At 42.9% G+C, this 17,382-nt stretch overlaps 1 protein-coding gene across 8 annotated transcripts in view; it reads right to left on the minus strand.

The window, feature by feature from the left end:
• fhod3b (formin homology 2 domain containing 3b) overlaps window positions 1-17,382 on the minus strand; it is a 679,123-nt gene that overhangs the window by 19,440 nt on the left and 642,301 nt on the right. For all 8 annotated transcript variants that reach the window (XM_070880475.1, XM_070880473.1, XM_070880474.1 and 5 more), the window contains 2 exons: window positions 16,631-16,821; window positions 7,301-7,493 (listed from right to left, as the gene is read on the minus strand). In XM_070880475.1, coding sequence (XP_070736576.1) covers window positions 7,301-7,493; window positions 16,631-16,821 — 384 coding nt within the window. The remainder of the gene's footprint in view (window positions 1-7,300; window positions 7,494-16,630; window positions 16,822-17,382) is intronic.

Consider the following 17,382-nt stretch of genomic DNA (forward strand, 5'->3'; position numbering starts at 1 on the left):
ACTTAATCAGTACTGTATATTTTTATTTCACTGTTTAAAGTACTGCCAGAGACTGGTGTCTCACAATCATTTGAACAATTGTAAGCAAAGGTAACTGATTCACATCACCAACTAATCCCATTGGATTTGGATTGATGTATTTTGGCCTCAAACAGGGTTTAAAACTAAAAATAATGACGTAGAATAGTATTTTTTAAATACAACTGATATCTGATCAGTTCTCGAAATAAGGAGCACTAGATTTCTATCAACTAATGAAAAAGCATCACTGGTTTATGCACACAAACAAAATGAAAAGAATTGTTTTGCCTGTAGTTAAATTCAGAAGATACGCAATACTCTGCTCATATCCCATTCAAAAATGGAGAGAGAGTTAAACCCGTGGTAACTGCAGGCCAGTCGGCCGAACATTGGTGGTGGGAAAAAAATCTGGGAGTCCATAATCTGGGACAAAACTAATTGTCACTTGGAAAAACATGGGTTAATACGTGAAAGCCAATACGGATTTGTTAAAGTTAAACTTGATTGAGCTCTTCAAAGAAATAAGGGAGAGGATTGATGAAGATAGTGCGGTTGATGTCCTGTAGATGGACTTTCAAACGACATTTGTTAAAGAGCAACATAATAGACTTGTTAGCAAAATTGAAGCCCATAGGATTAAAGGGGCAATGGTAGCATGGATACAAAATTGTCCGAGGGACTGAGAAAGCTAAGGGTAGTGATGAACGGTTGTTTTGCAGACTGGAGGGAAGTATACAGTTGTGTTCCCTGGGGTCATTCTTAGAACCACTGAACTTTTTGATATATATTAATGGCCTGGAATTGGGTATAGGGGACATAAGTTCAAAGTTTGCAGGTAACACAAACTTGGAGTAAACTGCAGTAAACAGTGAGGAGGATAGCAGCAGTCACCAGTGGGAAATAGAAAGACTAGAAAAATGGACACTCACATGGCAGATGAAATTTAATGCAGAAAGTGTGAAGTGATGCATTTTGGTAGGAAGAACAATGAGCGGCAATATAAACAAAATTATACAATTTTAAAGCGGGTTCAGGAACATAGACACCTGGGGGTTCACATACACAAATCTTCGAAAGTGACAGGACAAGTTGATAAAGCTATTAAAAAAAGCATTATGGGATCTGTGGCTTTATAAATAGAGGCATAGAGTACAAAAGCATGTAAGTTATGCTAAATCTTTATAAAACACTGTTAGACCTCAGCTGTGTCCCATTATGTGCACCACAGTTTAGGGAAGTTATCAATAGCTTGGAGAGCATGCAGAATGAGATTTAATGGAATAATAAGAGGGATGCGGCACGTCAGTTATGTGGAGAGACTAGAGAAGCTGGGATTGATCTCCTTAGAGAGGAGAAGATTTAATGGAGGTGTTAAAATTTATGAGGGGTTTTGATAGAGTAAATAAGGAAAAAAATCTGTTTCCACTGACAGTAGGGTTAGTAACCAGAGGACACAGATTTAAAATAATTGGAAAATGATTATGGATACTGGGAAAGCAAGTGAAATAAATGCAGACTGTGCTTTGAATGAGATCATGGTCCTGAAGCAAGAAGATGGGTTCATGACCTCATGCAGAAGACTTATTGCGAAATGTGTAGTAAAATGCTGCAAAGTGTGGGCTCACCTCTTCAGGGAGAAGATGGTGAGTAAAGATCTGCACAGATGCACTTGAATGTACACAAAGAATGCTGCCTCAAACGTCAGTGACCCTATCTAACAATGGAGAAAAACTAAACGGGTCAGTCAGTTCGGTTAAGCAATGCCTCGATTTCAAAATTCTCATCCTTATTTTCAAATGCCTCTATGGCCTCGCCCCTCCCTATCTCTGTAATCTCCTCCAGCTCCACAACCCCCTGAGATGCCTGCGCTCCTCTAATTCTGTCCTCTTGAGCATCCCTGATTATAATCGCTCAATCATTGGTGGCCGTGCCTTCTGTTGCCTAGGCCCCAAAGCACTGAAACTCCCTGCTTAAACCTCTCTGCCTCTCTATCCTCCTTCAAGATGCTCCTTGAAACATACCTCTTTGACCAAGCTTTGGTCACCTGTGCTAATTTCTCCTTATGAGACTCGGTGTCAAATTTTTTAAATCTCATACGTTAAAGGCGCTATATAAATACAAGTTGTTGTTGTTTTCAATCAGTAGAAATTGAAAGGCAGAGGTTGACGAAAAATGTTGTCCTTATTAGATTATTGATTCAAATTTATTATTACTACTGTAGTAACATTGCCGAGATCAGTGTCTGCGAGCTTCTTTCTACCAGCTGGAGGGAATTTACATGGGCAGACTGACTAACGGTCAGGTCTCAGGGCAGGGCAGAGATGTGCAGAGTTCTGCAAGTCCATGGTATGCACAATCTGATTGCTCCCATTTTATGTGGATGGGAACCCAAACAGATTGCTTGAGTGAGTATCTGTGGTGGTGGGGGTTGGGGAGTTGGGGGGGGGGAGTGGGGGTCTTATATATTAGCAAGCCAGTTAGTTATCTGTTTATAGTATCTTCGATGACTGGATTGACAATTTGTCCAACTATCACAGAATTTTTTATAACTAGGGAACAAGCATTCTATGCAATGACAAACAATGGCTTACCATGTGATATAATTAAGAGACTGCAGTTCCTTATGAATGGGCATTGTTTCAGCCCATCTTCAAAGGATCTGGAATGATACTTCTGTGACAGAGTTAATCCCAGAAGTCAGTTTACAGTCTGTAGCTAGCAGAATAGCTAAGCTAGGTTGCAGAATAGCTGCAGTCGTGATTCACCACTAAAGTGAACATCTGTTTTCAAGATTCAATGTATATTGAGAGATAAGTAGGGCAAAGTACCTTCAATGCTTTTGATTACATATATATATATATATACTGCATATATCATGAATAACAGACTATAAATAAGTGTCAAGACACTATTTCCCACAGATTACTTTGAATTTAACTGCTCCATGTTACATAACTTATGTATTGATTTATGGTCAGAGCCTTGGACCAAGAGGGGGTATATTCAATAGCCCTATTGCAGATGAGGAGAATTATATAGTGGTATGTGATACACTCCAGGAAGCCACCATGCAGTGGTAAGGGTTCTATGTTCAGAAACATGGACCATGTACAGTAGACACCTCAAGTCGCTGGAGAAATATCACCAACGATGTCTCTGCAAGATCCTACAAATCCCCTGGGAGGACAGGCGCACCAACATCAGCGTCCTCGTCCAGGCTAACAGCATTGAAGCACTGACCACACTTGATCAGTTCCGCTGGGCAGCCACATAGTTCGCATGCCAGACACGAGACTCCAAAAGCAAGCGCTCTACTCGGAACTCCTTCACGGCAAACGAGCCAAAGGTGGGCAGCGGAAACATTACAAGGACACCCTCAAAGTCTCCCTGATAAAGTGCAACATGCCCACTGACACCTGGGAGTCCCTGGCCCAAGACCGCCCTAAGTGGAGGAAGTGCATCCGAGAGGGCGCTGAGCACCTCGGGTCTCAACGCCGAGAGCATGCAGAAATCAAGCACAGGCAGCGGAAAGAGCGTGCGGCAAACCAGTCCCACCCACCCCTTCCCTCAACGACTATCTGTCCCACCTGTGACAGATTCTGTGGCTCTCGTATTGGACTGTTCAGCCACCAAAGAACTCACTTCAGGAGCGGAAGCAAGTCTCCCTCGATTCCGAGGGATTGCCTATGATGATGATGATGTTTAAAGTACAGGTCTTACTATCATTTACCTCGATATTGGGCAGTATCAGGTGGGGTGGGGGGGCAAGAGCTGCACCTACAGGATTGGTCGGTGATGCTGATTCAGTGCAGACTGTGCAGCATAAAGCCCAAAAGCATAACTTTACGCTGAAATGCAAGTGTTTCTTTTACTGTACTGCGAAACCATAACAAAAATTAAATGCGCATCGGTGCTGGCTATATTGTGAAGGAAAAATGATTTCATATCACCTTTTGGAGTTCAGTCTCACTTACACCAATACCGGCTTGTGCTGACAGCTTCATTTTACAATTCTGTCAGTGCCATGCACAGTCTCAATAGCACAGCACTGTCTACATTACAACAATGACTGCACTCCAAAAGTTCTTCATTGGCTGTAAAGTGCTTTGAGACGTACGGTGGTCGTGAAAGGCATTATATAAATCCAAATCTTTCTTTCTTCCTTTCATAGGAATTGCTAGACGAAGAAAGACCAAGGTCCATCTAGTTCGCCTCTGCCATCCCTATATTTGCATCATACAACGATAATGAAGTTGTTGACGAATAGCGTCTTGGCCCCGAAACCTCTCCACATCTATTTTTTTTTTTAATTACTCCACTATTGGCGTAATCCTTTTCATACTATGGCGGCCAGAACCGTACACAGTATTCCAAGTGCAGTTGTACCAATAATTTATAAAGTGGCAGGATTAGCTCACTATTTTAACTCAATATTGACCTTCTAATACATCCCGACCTCGGATTTGCTTCACTTACTGCCACTGAGCAATGTTGTGATGTCCTCTTTGGCACACCTTGAAACATCATGAATACATCAAATCACTCAAAAAGAACAGTTAATCCTGTTGCGACCTGACGATATTACTAAGTTATCCAAATCCAATCAGTCAATGTTGATGTTACAGTTCAAGAAACGCAACAGCTTTTTAAGTGAACAATTAACAGAAATGAGCCTGGAATTGTTGCATGACGACTTAACTTTTGCCCAATGTTTCTCTGGCAAACAGTGAGGGTGGGGAAAGAAATCTCCTCCCTGCTGTAGGAGCACAGAAAATGTAAAATGTAATAAGATACATTTTATGATTTCACCCAGCATTCAGAGGAAGCTTTCCTCCAATGTTGCAGAAAAATTGCAAACTATCTTTCTTTCTTGTATAACGATAACAATGGCATCAATATCAGCTTACACATATAAAGTATCTATATTCTTTAGATTCCACCAACTAATCCATTCTCAGGTTGTACAACTAGCTATTTTTCCCCCCTCATTTATCGGGTCTTCTATAGGAGATGCTTCTGGGAAATAATGAGCTGAAATAAGAGGCATTGCAATTTGATTGTAATGGGAATGTTGGAATGAAGAAGACGATGTAAGACAATGGGGTAGAAATTGTGGCCGGAGGCTTCTGCGGGCGGATGCCTCTGAGCTGCAAAAACATTTATGAATTTATCTAGTGGCCCGAGAGGTTTGTAGATTTGCACTCCTGGCCCTCTCTGGGTACCCGCTGGTCGAGGCCCACGTATCGCAGGCGCGTATGTGGTTCGCAAGTGTCCCTGGAATCACATGGGCCGGCCCAACCAATAAAAGGGAACCCCCATTCATACTTATGGGGTTTCCATTTGTACGGAACTCCAATAAGTATGAACGGGGATCACTTAAAAAATACACAAACACATGAAATAAATAAAAATTAAAAATTATTTAAATTTAATTAAAATGCCATTTAATTAAATGTTTTAATCAAAAATGTGATGATTTCAATTTTTTTTTAATATGTTTTAATGGGGCTATAAATAAAATAAAGGAGCAGTGTGGATGCCCCTTCAGGGAGCGATGCGAGCTGGTGCAGGAGGACAACGGCAGCGAAGAGTGATGTCATCAAGGTCCAGGTCGGTGATAAATAGATATTGAAGGTTCACTAATTGATCCCTGGGCTGAGAGGGTTGTCCCATGAGGAGAGATTGAGTAGAGTGGGCCTATACTCTCTGAAATTTAGATGAATGAGAGGTGATCACGTTGAAACATTTAAGATTATGAGGGGGATTGACTGGTAGATGCTGAGAGGTTGCTTCTCCTGGATGGAGAGTCTAGAACTATGGGCCGTAGTTTCAGGATAAGGGATCGGCCATTTTAAACTGAGATGAGGAGGAATTTCTTCTCTCTGAGGGTTGTGAATCTTTGGAATTTTCTACCCCTAAGGGGCTGTGGGTGCTGAATTGTTGAGTATATTCAAGGCTGAGCGAGATAGTTTTTTGGAATCTAGGGGAAATCAAGGCATTGGGCGGGAAAGTGGAGTTGAGGTCGAAGATCAGCCATGATCTTATTGAATTGCGGAGAAGGCTCAAGGGGCACATGGCTTACTCCTGCTCCTAATTCTTATGTTCTTATAGAAACAGAGGCCTATCAGGCGATAAGATTTATCTTGCATCCTGTCGAGAACCCCAAGAGAGGTACTACAAGTGCTTCCCAAAATATGGGAGCAATATTCAAATTGTGGATGGGCTTGGGCTTTACAGGAAATTATAGTGATTTTATCGAGGGAGTAGAAGAGTGTTTGGCATTAAAGAGGAATTGAACTTTCTGGAGGCAGCCTGAAGCAAGACAGGTGTTTCGGAGGGCTGTTTCTGAGTTCAGAGGAAATAGAATGCAGATAGTTGAAATAGAACCAAGGCCAGAATCTAAAGTAAAAGGTGGTTACTGTTGGTTATATTTGCAAGATGTATGGAGAAAGTAAACCTTTCGAGAGCTGTTGCTGGTTTGATGTGTTATTAGCTGGTTCTGAAGATCCAACAATGCTCAAACCAGTGCGTGATTTCATTCATGCACAGTTGTTGCCAGCAAAGTGAATCAAATATTTTCAAACTCTCAAAACTCACACATGTGCAAAATCCTGGGGCATTTATCTTTTTGGTTGAGGGAGAAGGTTGAAGTTTTTCCTGAGGCAGATTCACTTCAGTGTGACCAAGCAGAGGGAAATAGATAAAGAGAACTCGACAGCTCACTCAGCCCTTTGTTTATGTGGAGAGCCGCATCCCAACAAATAAAACCTAAAAGGTCGCTGCTAGCAAAAGCCTTTTTTTTTTTTGTTTTCTTTTCAGTTCTGTCCTCCTAGCCCCACTTTCTTATGTCTCTGGATCGCTGCTGCAATCCTGGCCACCATACAGCCTGCAGAAAGGAATGGAAACATCTCAGGCTTTTTCCATGCCTGCAATCGAAGCTGCTCTACAACTGGCTGACAGCAGGATTTCTTGCAGTAGTGGTGAATGACAGGGAGAGGATTCCAGCAAATGTCACTTTTTCCAGCCCTGTAATAAGAGATTCTCCCCACAGCAACGCTTCAGTTGGAGGCCCCAAGAGCTGCAGCTCGTTCCCAAAAATAGAAGATTATTTCTTTGCTCTGAGGTAAAGCTTTGCAAACCCCAAATCATGCGCTCACTGGTGCCCACAGCTCACAGGAAGCCTATTGATGAAGTGCTGAAGCTCCTGCAGGGAAGACACCAGTCAATGTTCATCCCCACTCCAGTGAACATTGGCAACAACAAAAATGATGGTACTTACATCTGTAATCATTTTGCCTCTGGTCTTGTTTCTTTCTCTGTGATTGGCTCGTTTCTGCTTTTGCTGCAACACTCGCTCCCTGGTGGTGCGGTACTCGAGAGCAAACTCGCTGATGATTTTGCAGAACTTGTGAATGTTCACTTCTCGGATTGCATATGGGGGATGTCCCATGAAGAGTAGAAATGCATGGAATCTAGAACGGCAAAGGGGATGGAAGGAACATGTTGTTTAGGACAATCGGTTTATACATTGCACATGTGAATAACTGATCACTGGAGCAAAATGTGCATGCATGACGGTTAACGGTAAAAAATATTTTACAAGACGGACAGTGACAGAGCTACAAACACTTAATGGGATTGCGTTAAGGAGAGCATTTCTTACAGTATCATTTCCACAGATACCAATCGTTTCCCAATGTATATGAGTTTGTAGCGATAAGAGAAATGCTCTGGAAAATGGGATAATTTCACTTCTGCCGGGGATCCCATTGAACAGCTTTCAGATGTAATACAGTAATCTTGCCAAACTGAAAGACGGACAGATTTTACTTCTGATTTTCCCCTTCGATCATCCAGAATTTGATCCGCTCGTTCACACACTTGGCCTTTATTATTTAATTGCAGTTTACATTATTGTTCCCCTGTTTTGTAGAATCAAGCAAATATCACAGCTGAGCAACATTGTTGGCATAAGCAACAGATGGAACAGACACAGGCCCAAAATGCTTTGACAGAATCACTTTAAATATTCAGTGGAATAATAAACAAATGGAAACTTCAAACACATCTTCACATCCAACAAGACTTGGGGGTGGATTTGGGGAAAAATAAATTTTCAACTGCACCTATGGCGAGTGCTTGGGTCCAAGTTTGCACAGTGGTTTTTTTTTTGGCACACTTCAGGAGATTCTCTAACTTCTGCATCCTGGCGGATTATTCAAGATAAAACTATTGGGTGATTCCACCATCCCAACTGGTACTGGGGAAACCATAAATAGGCACCTGGGAAAATTTTAGACATTGAAAATAATCATAACAACCCCCAAAGACAGGCCTTAGGAAAGCACAATCGCAGCAGGGTAAAGGTTAATTTTGAGAGTGCAAGATATCATGTTTTTTTCCACGAGGTGATGAATCTTAGGGAAGCTTCCCATTCATTCTTCATTCATCCTCTTCCCAAAAACCATAAGCAATGAAGATCCAGTATAAGAAAAACTCATCAACAATGCTGACACTCATTTCATAGTATAAGCCTTTTTCCTTAGGGTGTCCTTACAAATGTGGGTATGCTGTAGATATCTTCAAGGATTCAGTGGTGTCAAGATTCCCATCAGCAATCTGAACATCTTCCTTTTATAGGAGGCGGCACACAATGTCCTATATCTACTTGTAAGATAGCACAACTTGGGTGCATGACAACAGCATCCCTTATGATCGCGACCTGATAGTTTCCATTTGTTTATTATTCCACTGAATATTTAAAGTGATTCTGTCGAAGCATTTTGGGCCTGTGTCTGTTCCATCTGTTGCTTATGCCAACAATGTTGCTCAGCTGTGATATTTGCTTGATTCTACAAAACAGGGGAACAATAATGTAAACTGCAATTAAATAATAAAGGCCAAGTGTGTGAACGAGCGGATCAAATTCTGGATGATCGAAGGGGAAAATCAGAAGTAAAATCTGTCCGTCTTTCAGTTTGGCAAGATTACTGTATTACATCTGAAAACTGTTCAATGGGACCCCCGGCAGAAGTGAAATTATCCCATTTTCCAGAGCATTTCTCTTATCACTACAAACTCATATACATTGGGAAACGATTGGTATCTGTGGAAATGCTACTGTAAGAAATGCTCTCCTTAACGAAATCCCATTAAGTGTTTGCACATGCGTACTTTTTCAATCTTTCTCAAAATACTTGGTAATGAGTTGTGGCCTGATGAAAATTATTAAGCTACTTTATTTCACAGCGAGACAGAGTTACAATTATCATCAGAGTCACATCGTTCAATAAGTACAAGTTATCTTCATGGGTTGATACAAAATGAAGAACATTCACAATGCCCTAAAAGCAGTGAGCTGCCTTACTGGACCTAAACAAGATGTCTAACTGTACTTCAAAATTTCTGATTGTGAGCCTGCCTAAACTATTGAAGTGCTCTGTTTAAAAGTGTGACTTCCCTCATAACCTTCCCAAAAAGCCTGACTCTGTCTCTCTTCTGTTGACAGACAGGAATCAAAGGACTTTCCAACACAATGGGCGTGAGAATGTTTTTCAATTGACTAGATAAGCTGATGAATTGATTATGTTTAGTTTATGGAGAAAACAACTTCCATTTTGCATATTAAGCACCTTTTGACTAGGTGAGGTCGATTTCAACTTTTGGCTCAATCCAGGAGCAAAGAGGCAGGAGCTATTTTGAGGCCCTTGCTCATTGAATTGGAACTGGCGAGCTGCGGGCACAAAGCAGCATCCATATTGGATTGAGGCCTACCCAATATTGAGTAGTCTAGAGGTTGCCATCCAGAAGCAATGCAAGACTGGGAGTGTCACAGTCATGGTGGGGGTGGGGGGAGAGAGGAGGTTCCTGCAGCAGCAGCCCTGATTATTATTGTGGGACCCTGAAAAACACTCCTGCTCCTCTTAGCTTCACAAAAATAAATTTAAAACTTATCTTTTCAAGCTTCCGGGCCTGTCGCTAGAGAGTGCACGGCGTCGGCTCAGACTAGCTCTGTCCAAAAATGGCAATCGAGGTTCTCTGTACATTAGAAGATTCTGATTATAAAAGTGGCTTACGACCTAAACCAGCAGGAGCTTCACTAGCCAGTGGTAGGCCCCGTAAAGTGGTAGCATTTGGGTGGTAAGGCTACCGACCCCATTTCGAGGCCATTACAGGCATGTTAATGCTAATTTCGACAAGTTAAATTCGACCACAGTGCCTTTTAAAATGTAACTTGGTGAAAATACACTTTGCTGAAAGGGCCCTAGATTTTTCCAAATCCTTTCCATGGAAAAATGGTCAAAAAAAATCCTGAAACATGCCACTGGCCAGTTTGCGCATCTCGTCCCTTCCGTCTGTGACAATGTCAACAATGACTTGCATTTATATAGCACTTTGAACACTGTAAAACATCCCAAGAAGCTTTGCAGGAGTGTTATCAAATAAAATTTGACACCAAACCACATTAGGAAGAGGTAGGTTTTAAGGAGCATCTTAGAAACATAGAAACATAGAAAATAGGTGGAGTAGGCCATTCGGCCCTTCGAGCCTGCACCGCCATTCAATGAGTTCATGGCTGAACATGCAACTTCAGTACCCCATTCCTGCTTTCTCACCATACCCCTTGATCCCCCTAGTAGTAAGGACTACATCTAACTCCTTTTTGAATATATTTAGTGAATTGGCCTCAACAACTTTCTGTGGTAGGGAATTCCACAGGTTCACCACTCTCTGGGTGAAAAAGTTTCTCCTCAAAAGGTGGAAATCTTAAAGGTGGAAAGAGAAGTAGAGAGGTGGAGAGGCTTAGGAAGGGACTTCCAGAGCTCAGGGCTGCTGCAGATGAAGGCTAGGTCACCAATGGTCGAGCGATTAGAATTGAGGATGCACAAGAAGCCAGAATTGGAGGAGTGCAGAGATCTCGGAGAGTTGTAGGGCCCGAGGAGGTTACAGAGATTGGGAGCGGATAGGTCAGCGAGCATAGGGGTGATGGGTGAACAGGACTTTGTGCGAGTTGGGATATGGGCAGAGTTTTGGATGAGTTTTTGAGGGTGGAAAATGGGAGGCCGGCCAGGAGAGCATTGAAATAGTCAAGGCTGGAGGTAACAAAGGCATGGATGAGGGTTTCAGCAACAGACGAGCTGAGGTAGCTTTGTAGATGGGCGATGTTACGAATGTGGAAGTAGGCGGTTTTGGTGATGGACTGGATATGTGGCCAGAAGCTCATCCAGGGGTCAAGTAGGATGGCAAGATTGCGAACGGTCTGGTTCAGCCTCAGACAGTGGCATTGGCGAGGGTTAGGGAACGGGGATCGAAGACAATGGCTTTGGTTGTCCCAATATTTAGTTGGAGGAAATTCTTGCTCATCCAGTACTGGGTGTCAGAGAAGCAACATGATAAATTAGAGACAGTGGAGGAGTGGTGAGGTATAGCTGGATGCCGTCAGCATTCTTGTGGAATCTGACATTGTGTTTTCGGATGACGTCGCCAAGGGGCAACATGTAGTTTGGGAAGTTCTGAGCCAAACACCTCTGCGATGAGAGGAGTACCAGAAATTCAGTAGGCTGCATCCACCCAGGATGTGGGGTGTGAGGAGTGCACTTGGCAGAGAAGTTAATGAACTTCTCCATACACAGCCTGGTGGAATGGGCAGAAACATGGCAGATGAAATTCAATGCAGAAAGCTGTAAGGTGACACATTTTGGTAGGAAGAATGAGGAGGGACAATACAAGCTACATGGAACAATTTTAAAGATGGTGCGAGAACAGAAAAACCTGGGCGTATTTGTGCACAAATCATTGAAGGTGGCCGCACAGGTTAACAAAGCAGGTAATAAAGCATATGGGATCCTGGGCTTTATAAATAGAGGGATAGAGCACAAAAGCCAGCAAGTTATGCTAAACCGATATAAAACACTAGTTTGGCCCCAGCTGGATATTGTGTCCAATTCTAGGCACCACACTTTAGGAAGGACGTGAAAGCTTTGGAGCGGGTACAGAAGGGATTTACTAGAATTGTTCTAGTGTTGAGGTATTACAGTTACATGGATAGACTGGAGAAACTGGTAGTTGTTTTCCTTAGATCACAGAAGGCTAAGAGGAGATTTGATCGAGGTGTTTAAAATCATGAAGGGTTTGGATGAAGTATATAAAGAGAAACTGTTTCCAATGGCTGAAGGGTCGATAACCAGAGGTCACCGATTTAAGGTGATTGGCAAAAAAAACCAGAGGCGACATGAGGCAACACTTTTTTTTTTACTCAAAGTGGTTAGGATTTGGAATGCACTGCCTGATAGGATGGTGGACACAGATTCAATAGTAGCTTTCAAAGGGGTATTGGAGAAATACTAGGAGAAAAAAGTGCAGGGATATGAGGAAAGAGCGAGGGAGTAGGACTAACTGGGTTGATCTTCGAAAGAGCCACGCAGACTCTATGTGCCGAAAGGCCTCCTTCTGTCTGTAATATGCTACGATTCTATGATTCTCATATCGTTCGTTTTCAAATTAGTTCTCATGGTAATGAATGTTAAGTGATTTTAAAAAAAGAACCATGACATGTAGTTAGAATTAACTTAAATATTCTTTCACATTTTTCTGGCATGTTTGATTTTATTGGAATATTCATTTACAGAGAGTGAGCACTGATGATTTCACTAGAGTAACTGGTTGGAAAGAGTTACTGAGCCTGATATTGGAGGCAATTTCCCATGTGCTAGGTGTAGCAAAATAATGAACCATTTCATGAGTTTCAACCGTGGCTCAGTTGTAATACGCTTGAGTCAGAAGATTGTGGGTTCAAGTCCCAGTCCAGAGACTTGAGCACAAAATCTAGGCTGACACTCCAGTATAGTGCTGAGAGAGTGCTGCACTGTCAGAGGTGCCATCTTTCAGATAAGACGTTAATCCAAGGCCTGGTCTGCTCTCTTAGGTGGACGTAAAAGATCCCATGGCACTATTTTGAAGAATAGCAGGGGAGTTGTCCCCGGTGTCCTGGCCAATATTTATTCCTCAATCAACATAACAAAAAGCAGATTATCAGGTCTATATCACATTGCTTAGTGTTCTAGCTAAGATTCATCCCTCAGCCAATAGCTAAAACAGATGACCTGGTCATTTATTTCATTGCTATTTGAGGGAGCTTGCTGAACACAAATTGGTTGGCGCGATTCCTACATTACAACAGTCCAATACTTCAGAAGTATTCAATTGGCTGTAAAGCATTTTGGGACAACCTAAGGTCATGAAAGGCGCTATATAAATAAGAACATAAGAAATAGGAGCAGGAGTAGGCCAGTTGGCCCCTCGAGCCTGCTCCGCCATTTAATAAGATCATGGCTGATCCGATCTTGGGCTCAGTTCCACTTCTCTGCCCGCTCCCCATAACCCTTCACTCCCTTATTGTTCAAACATCTGTCTATCTTCGCCTTAACTATATTCAATGACCCAACCTCCACAGCTCTCTGGGTCAGAGAATTTCACAGATTTACAACACTCAAAGGAAATTTCTTCTCATCTCAGTTCTAAATGGATGACCCCTTATTCTTAAACTATGCCCCCTAGTTCTAGATTCCTCCATGAGTGGATTCTTCTAAACTCCAATGAGTATAGGCCCAACCTGCTCGATCTTTCTCGTAAGTCAACCCCTTCATCTCAGGAATCAATCTAGTGAACCTTTCCTGAACTGCCTCCAATGCAAGTATATCCTTCCTTAAATAAGGATGCAAAAACTGTAAGCAGTACTCCACGGGGCTGAAATTGGTTGTCCGCCCATTTCTCGGCGGTATACCAGTGGTATGTTGTTTCATACTGCCAGGTATCACTGGGGCGGAGTGTGTGCGATTTTCATCAGATTTTTCTCAGCGGTATGCCGAGTGGAGTGCAGCGGGCGGAGCGGAGTGCAGCCGACGGTGTGTCCTCTTCACTCGGGAATCTTTGGGTCCTGAGTTCTGCGCATGCACATGCTGCTTCAAAGCTCCGCCCCTCGAGAGGCACAGACCAGAATCGACAGAGACTGCCGGTCTGAGAGCGATGTGCAGGTATGTAGGAGGGAGGAAATCGCTTCTTAGGGTGAGATTTCTTCTTGGGGGGAGAGCGCTATTTGGGGTGAGATTGCTTCTGAGGGGGGGGAGATCGCTACTTGTGGGGGGGAGGGGGGGGGAGAACAGATCGCTGTGGTGGTGGTGGAGGTGGGGGAAGAACAGATCGCTGTGGGGGGGGGGGGAGTGAGAACAGATCGCTGTGGGGGGGGGTGAGAACAGATCGCTGTGGGGGGGGGGGTGAGAACAGATCGCTGTGGGGGGGTGGGGGAGGGGAACAGATCGCTATGGGGTGGGGGGTTGGCGAAAGAGACTGGGGATGGGAGAGACTGGGACGGTGACAGATAAAAACATTTTCACAGGTGAGGATGCATACCGCCGACTGAAGATCGACTTAAAATCACCTTTTCCAGTGCGGTCTTCAGGGTCGGCGGTATGTCAGTAGTATGTCATCAATTTGGCAATTTGGGGCGTTATATTGGCAGTGTGCAGGGGCGGATGGTATGTATACCGACCGGTGGTATGTCGCTGATGAATTTTCCGGCAGGCAGTATGTTGGTATTTTTTGATCAATTTCGCGATTTAGGGCGGTATGTCGGCGGTCTACGGGTGGTATATCCACCAATTTCGGGCCCGAGGTGTGGCCTCACCAATACCCTGTATAGTTGTAGCAAGGCTTCCCTGCTTTTATATTCCATCCCCCTTGCAATTAAGGACAACATTCCATTTGCCTTCCTGATTACTTGCTGTATCTGCACACTAACCTTTTGTATTTCATGCACAAGGTCCCCCGGGTCCCTCTGTAGTGCAGCATTTTGTAATCTCTCTCCATTTAAATAATAATTTGCTTTTTTATTTTTCCTGCCAAAGTGGATAACCTTGCACTTTCCCACACTACACTCCATCTGCCAAAATGTTTGCCCACTCACTTAGCCTGACTATACCCCATTGCAACTTTTTTGTGTCCTCCTCACAATTTACTTTCCCACCCATCTTTGTATCATCAGCAAACTTGGTTATATTACTCGGTCCCTTCATCCAAGTCATTAATATAGATTGTAAATAGTTGAGGCCCCAGCACCAATCGCTGTGGCACCCCACCAGTTACAGTTTGCCAACCGGAAAATGACCCATTTATCCTGACTCTCTGTTTTCTGTTAGCTAGCCAATCCTCTATCCATGCTAATATATTACCCCCATTCCCGTGAGCTCTTATCTTGTGTAGTAATTTTTTAGGTGGCACTTTATTCTGAAAATCCAAATACACATTCACTGCTTCCCCCTTCTCCACCCTGCTCATTACAGCCTCAAGGAACTCCAGCAAATTTGTCAAACATGATTTCCCTTTCATAAAACCATGTTGATTCTGCTTGACTTTATTTATAAAGAGCATGTGTATCATTTACTACACCTAGTACACAGAAGAAATCTTCTCCTACTGTGCGGGAGTAGAACTGGGCGACAATTTCACAAGCCAAGGATGCCAGTGTAAATTGTAAATCCAGACATGCACTGCCCAAGATTATCTGACTCAATGGTTGGAAAACTGTAAGCAGCGTGTGTGCAAATTTCCAATTTGTACTGCAGACTAGGCTCCCACTGGCAGCACAGAGTCTTCAACACATTTTGGCACAATGCAAATATATTGATATATTATCCAAGATAGCAGGTGGATGACCTGTTCCCAACCCTGTATTGATCCCACTTTCGATCTGGTCGTGAGTTTGGCTAACTTTTGATTTTTTCCTTCCTCCTATGATGATGATCTAGCTAAGATCAGGAACTCAGCACATGAGGGACAGGAGAGAGAAGGGGATGGAATTAAGTACATGTCTCATCACTTGTTGACAAGTTACTTCTGATCCACAACTCATTCAGCTGCTACGCGCTCACCCTCTGGATTCTCTACCTAGTTTTCCTGCACCTTCCTTGCTTGCTTGTGTTCAAACGCTTTGACCATGCCTTGGGTGTCCCATTACAGCATCTCCACTCCACTCCCTTTACCCGTGCTCAGTATCTTTTCCTTATTGTAAAGTGCTCTCAGCTATCTCCTTGTATACGAGGAGTACTGTATAGATACAAGTTGTTACTGCATTCCACTGCAGCACTTATTCCAAACTCTAGGCCGTTATATTCAGCTTCACAAATTCGCAGCAAACTGTTTTTTCTCACATATTACAAGAACGAGTGTATGCACATTCAAAAATGTTTTTATTCTCAGAACATCCATTTATTTCAAAATAAACGGAGAACAGAAATGAAGGAAGATTAAAGTTAGTCAGCATTCTCCGCAAATGACAAATTTTCCCCATACAGCCAACAAATTTTTAAAGGAAAAAAATAACAAGCTCAGTCACACCTCACCACAACATCTTGTCTCATCTAGTGTACTCTCCTACAATTCTGGAGGTGTCTGAAGCATAGGTCTTGGCTCTTTGCCCTGCTTTCGGGATATTAAAAAAAACAAATCCCTAAAACAAAACGATCATGAAAACATCTTTAACTTTCTCACAAAACAGTAGAGAATAGGACAGTCGAGAGAGTGACCATTTGTGGACAGAATCCACATCGTGTACCTGTTCATTATTCTTCGGTGAACAATTTTTAAAATGATGATCCTCTCAGCGCAATCCTTCAGGAACTCGGACATTTTCTGCTTCAGGACGGGTTTCATTTCATGCTTCGCAATCGCCTTTAGGTGATCCCATGAGGCTTTGCACCTCTTCTCCAACTGGCAAAGGCTTTCTTGGAGCTGGTCAAAGTCAACCTGAGAACAATTAAAAAAATATAAAGAATAATAATTTGAGCTTTTCTGCACAGACAACCATTTTTCTAGGTTTTATCGTGATTTTCTTTCATTTCAGAATTCGTGCCACATAAACAAGCAGCCAAGAAGCAGAAATAGAAAGGACAGTGCCAGCTGAATTCAGATCATTCAGGAATGAGCTGTTTGACCTACCCAGAGCCAAACCTAGGCCGACTTTATGGAGACTGGGTGGTGCGAGAGGGTAGAACAATGTTTCTTTTTACTTCTAGGGCTTTGATTTGACTACAACTCAAACTAATGGGACAATTATCTCCTCTCTACCGCCTGTAAGGGTACTTAGCATAATAAATTTGGTCGTCTCACTTCTATTAGGGAAGCCAGAAGAATCACTGGTGCAGGAAATGGGAACATCATACTCGCTGAAATTAAGTGTGTTTTTGGGACAGAGTGGAGGAAGTATGACCTTGGGAACGCTGGACAATGATACTGGATGATCAAACTGCAAAAATGTTCCATTCACCACCCTGGGAGTATATCTCAACTGTGTGAGAACAAACATTC

Source organism: Pristiophorus japonicus, chromosome 5 (assembly GCF_044704955.1).
Source record: "Pristiophorus japonicus isolate sPriJap1 chromosome 5, sPriJap1.hap1, whole genome shotgun sequence".
Taxonomy (NCBI): Eukaryota; Metazoa; Chordata; class Chondrichthyes; family Pristiophoridae; genus Pristiophorus; species Pristiophorus japonicus.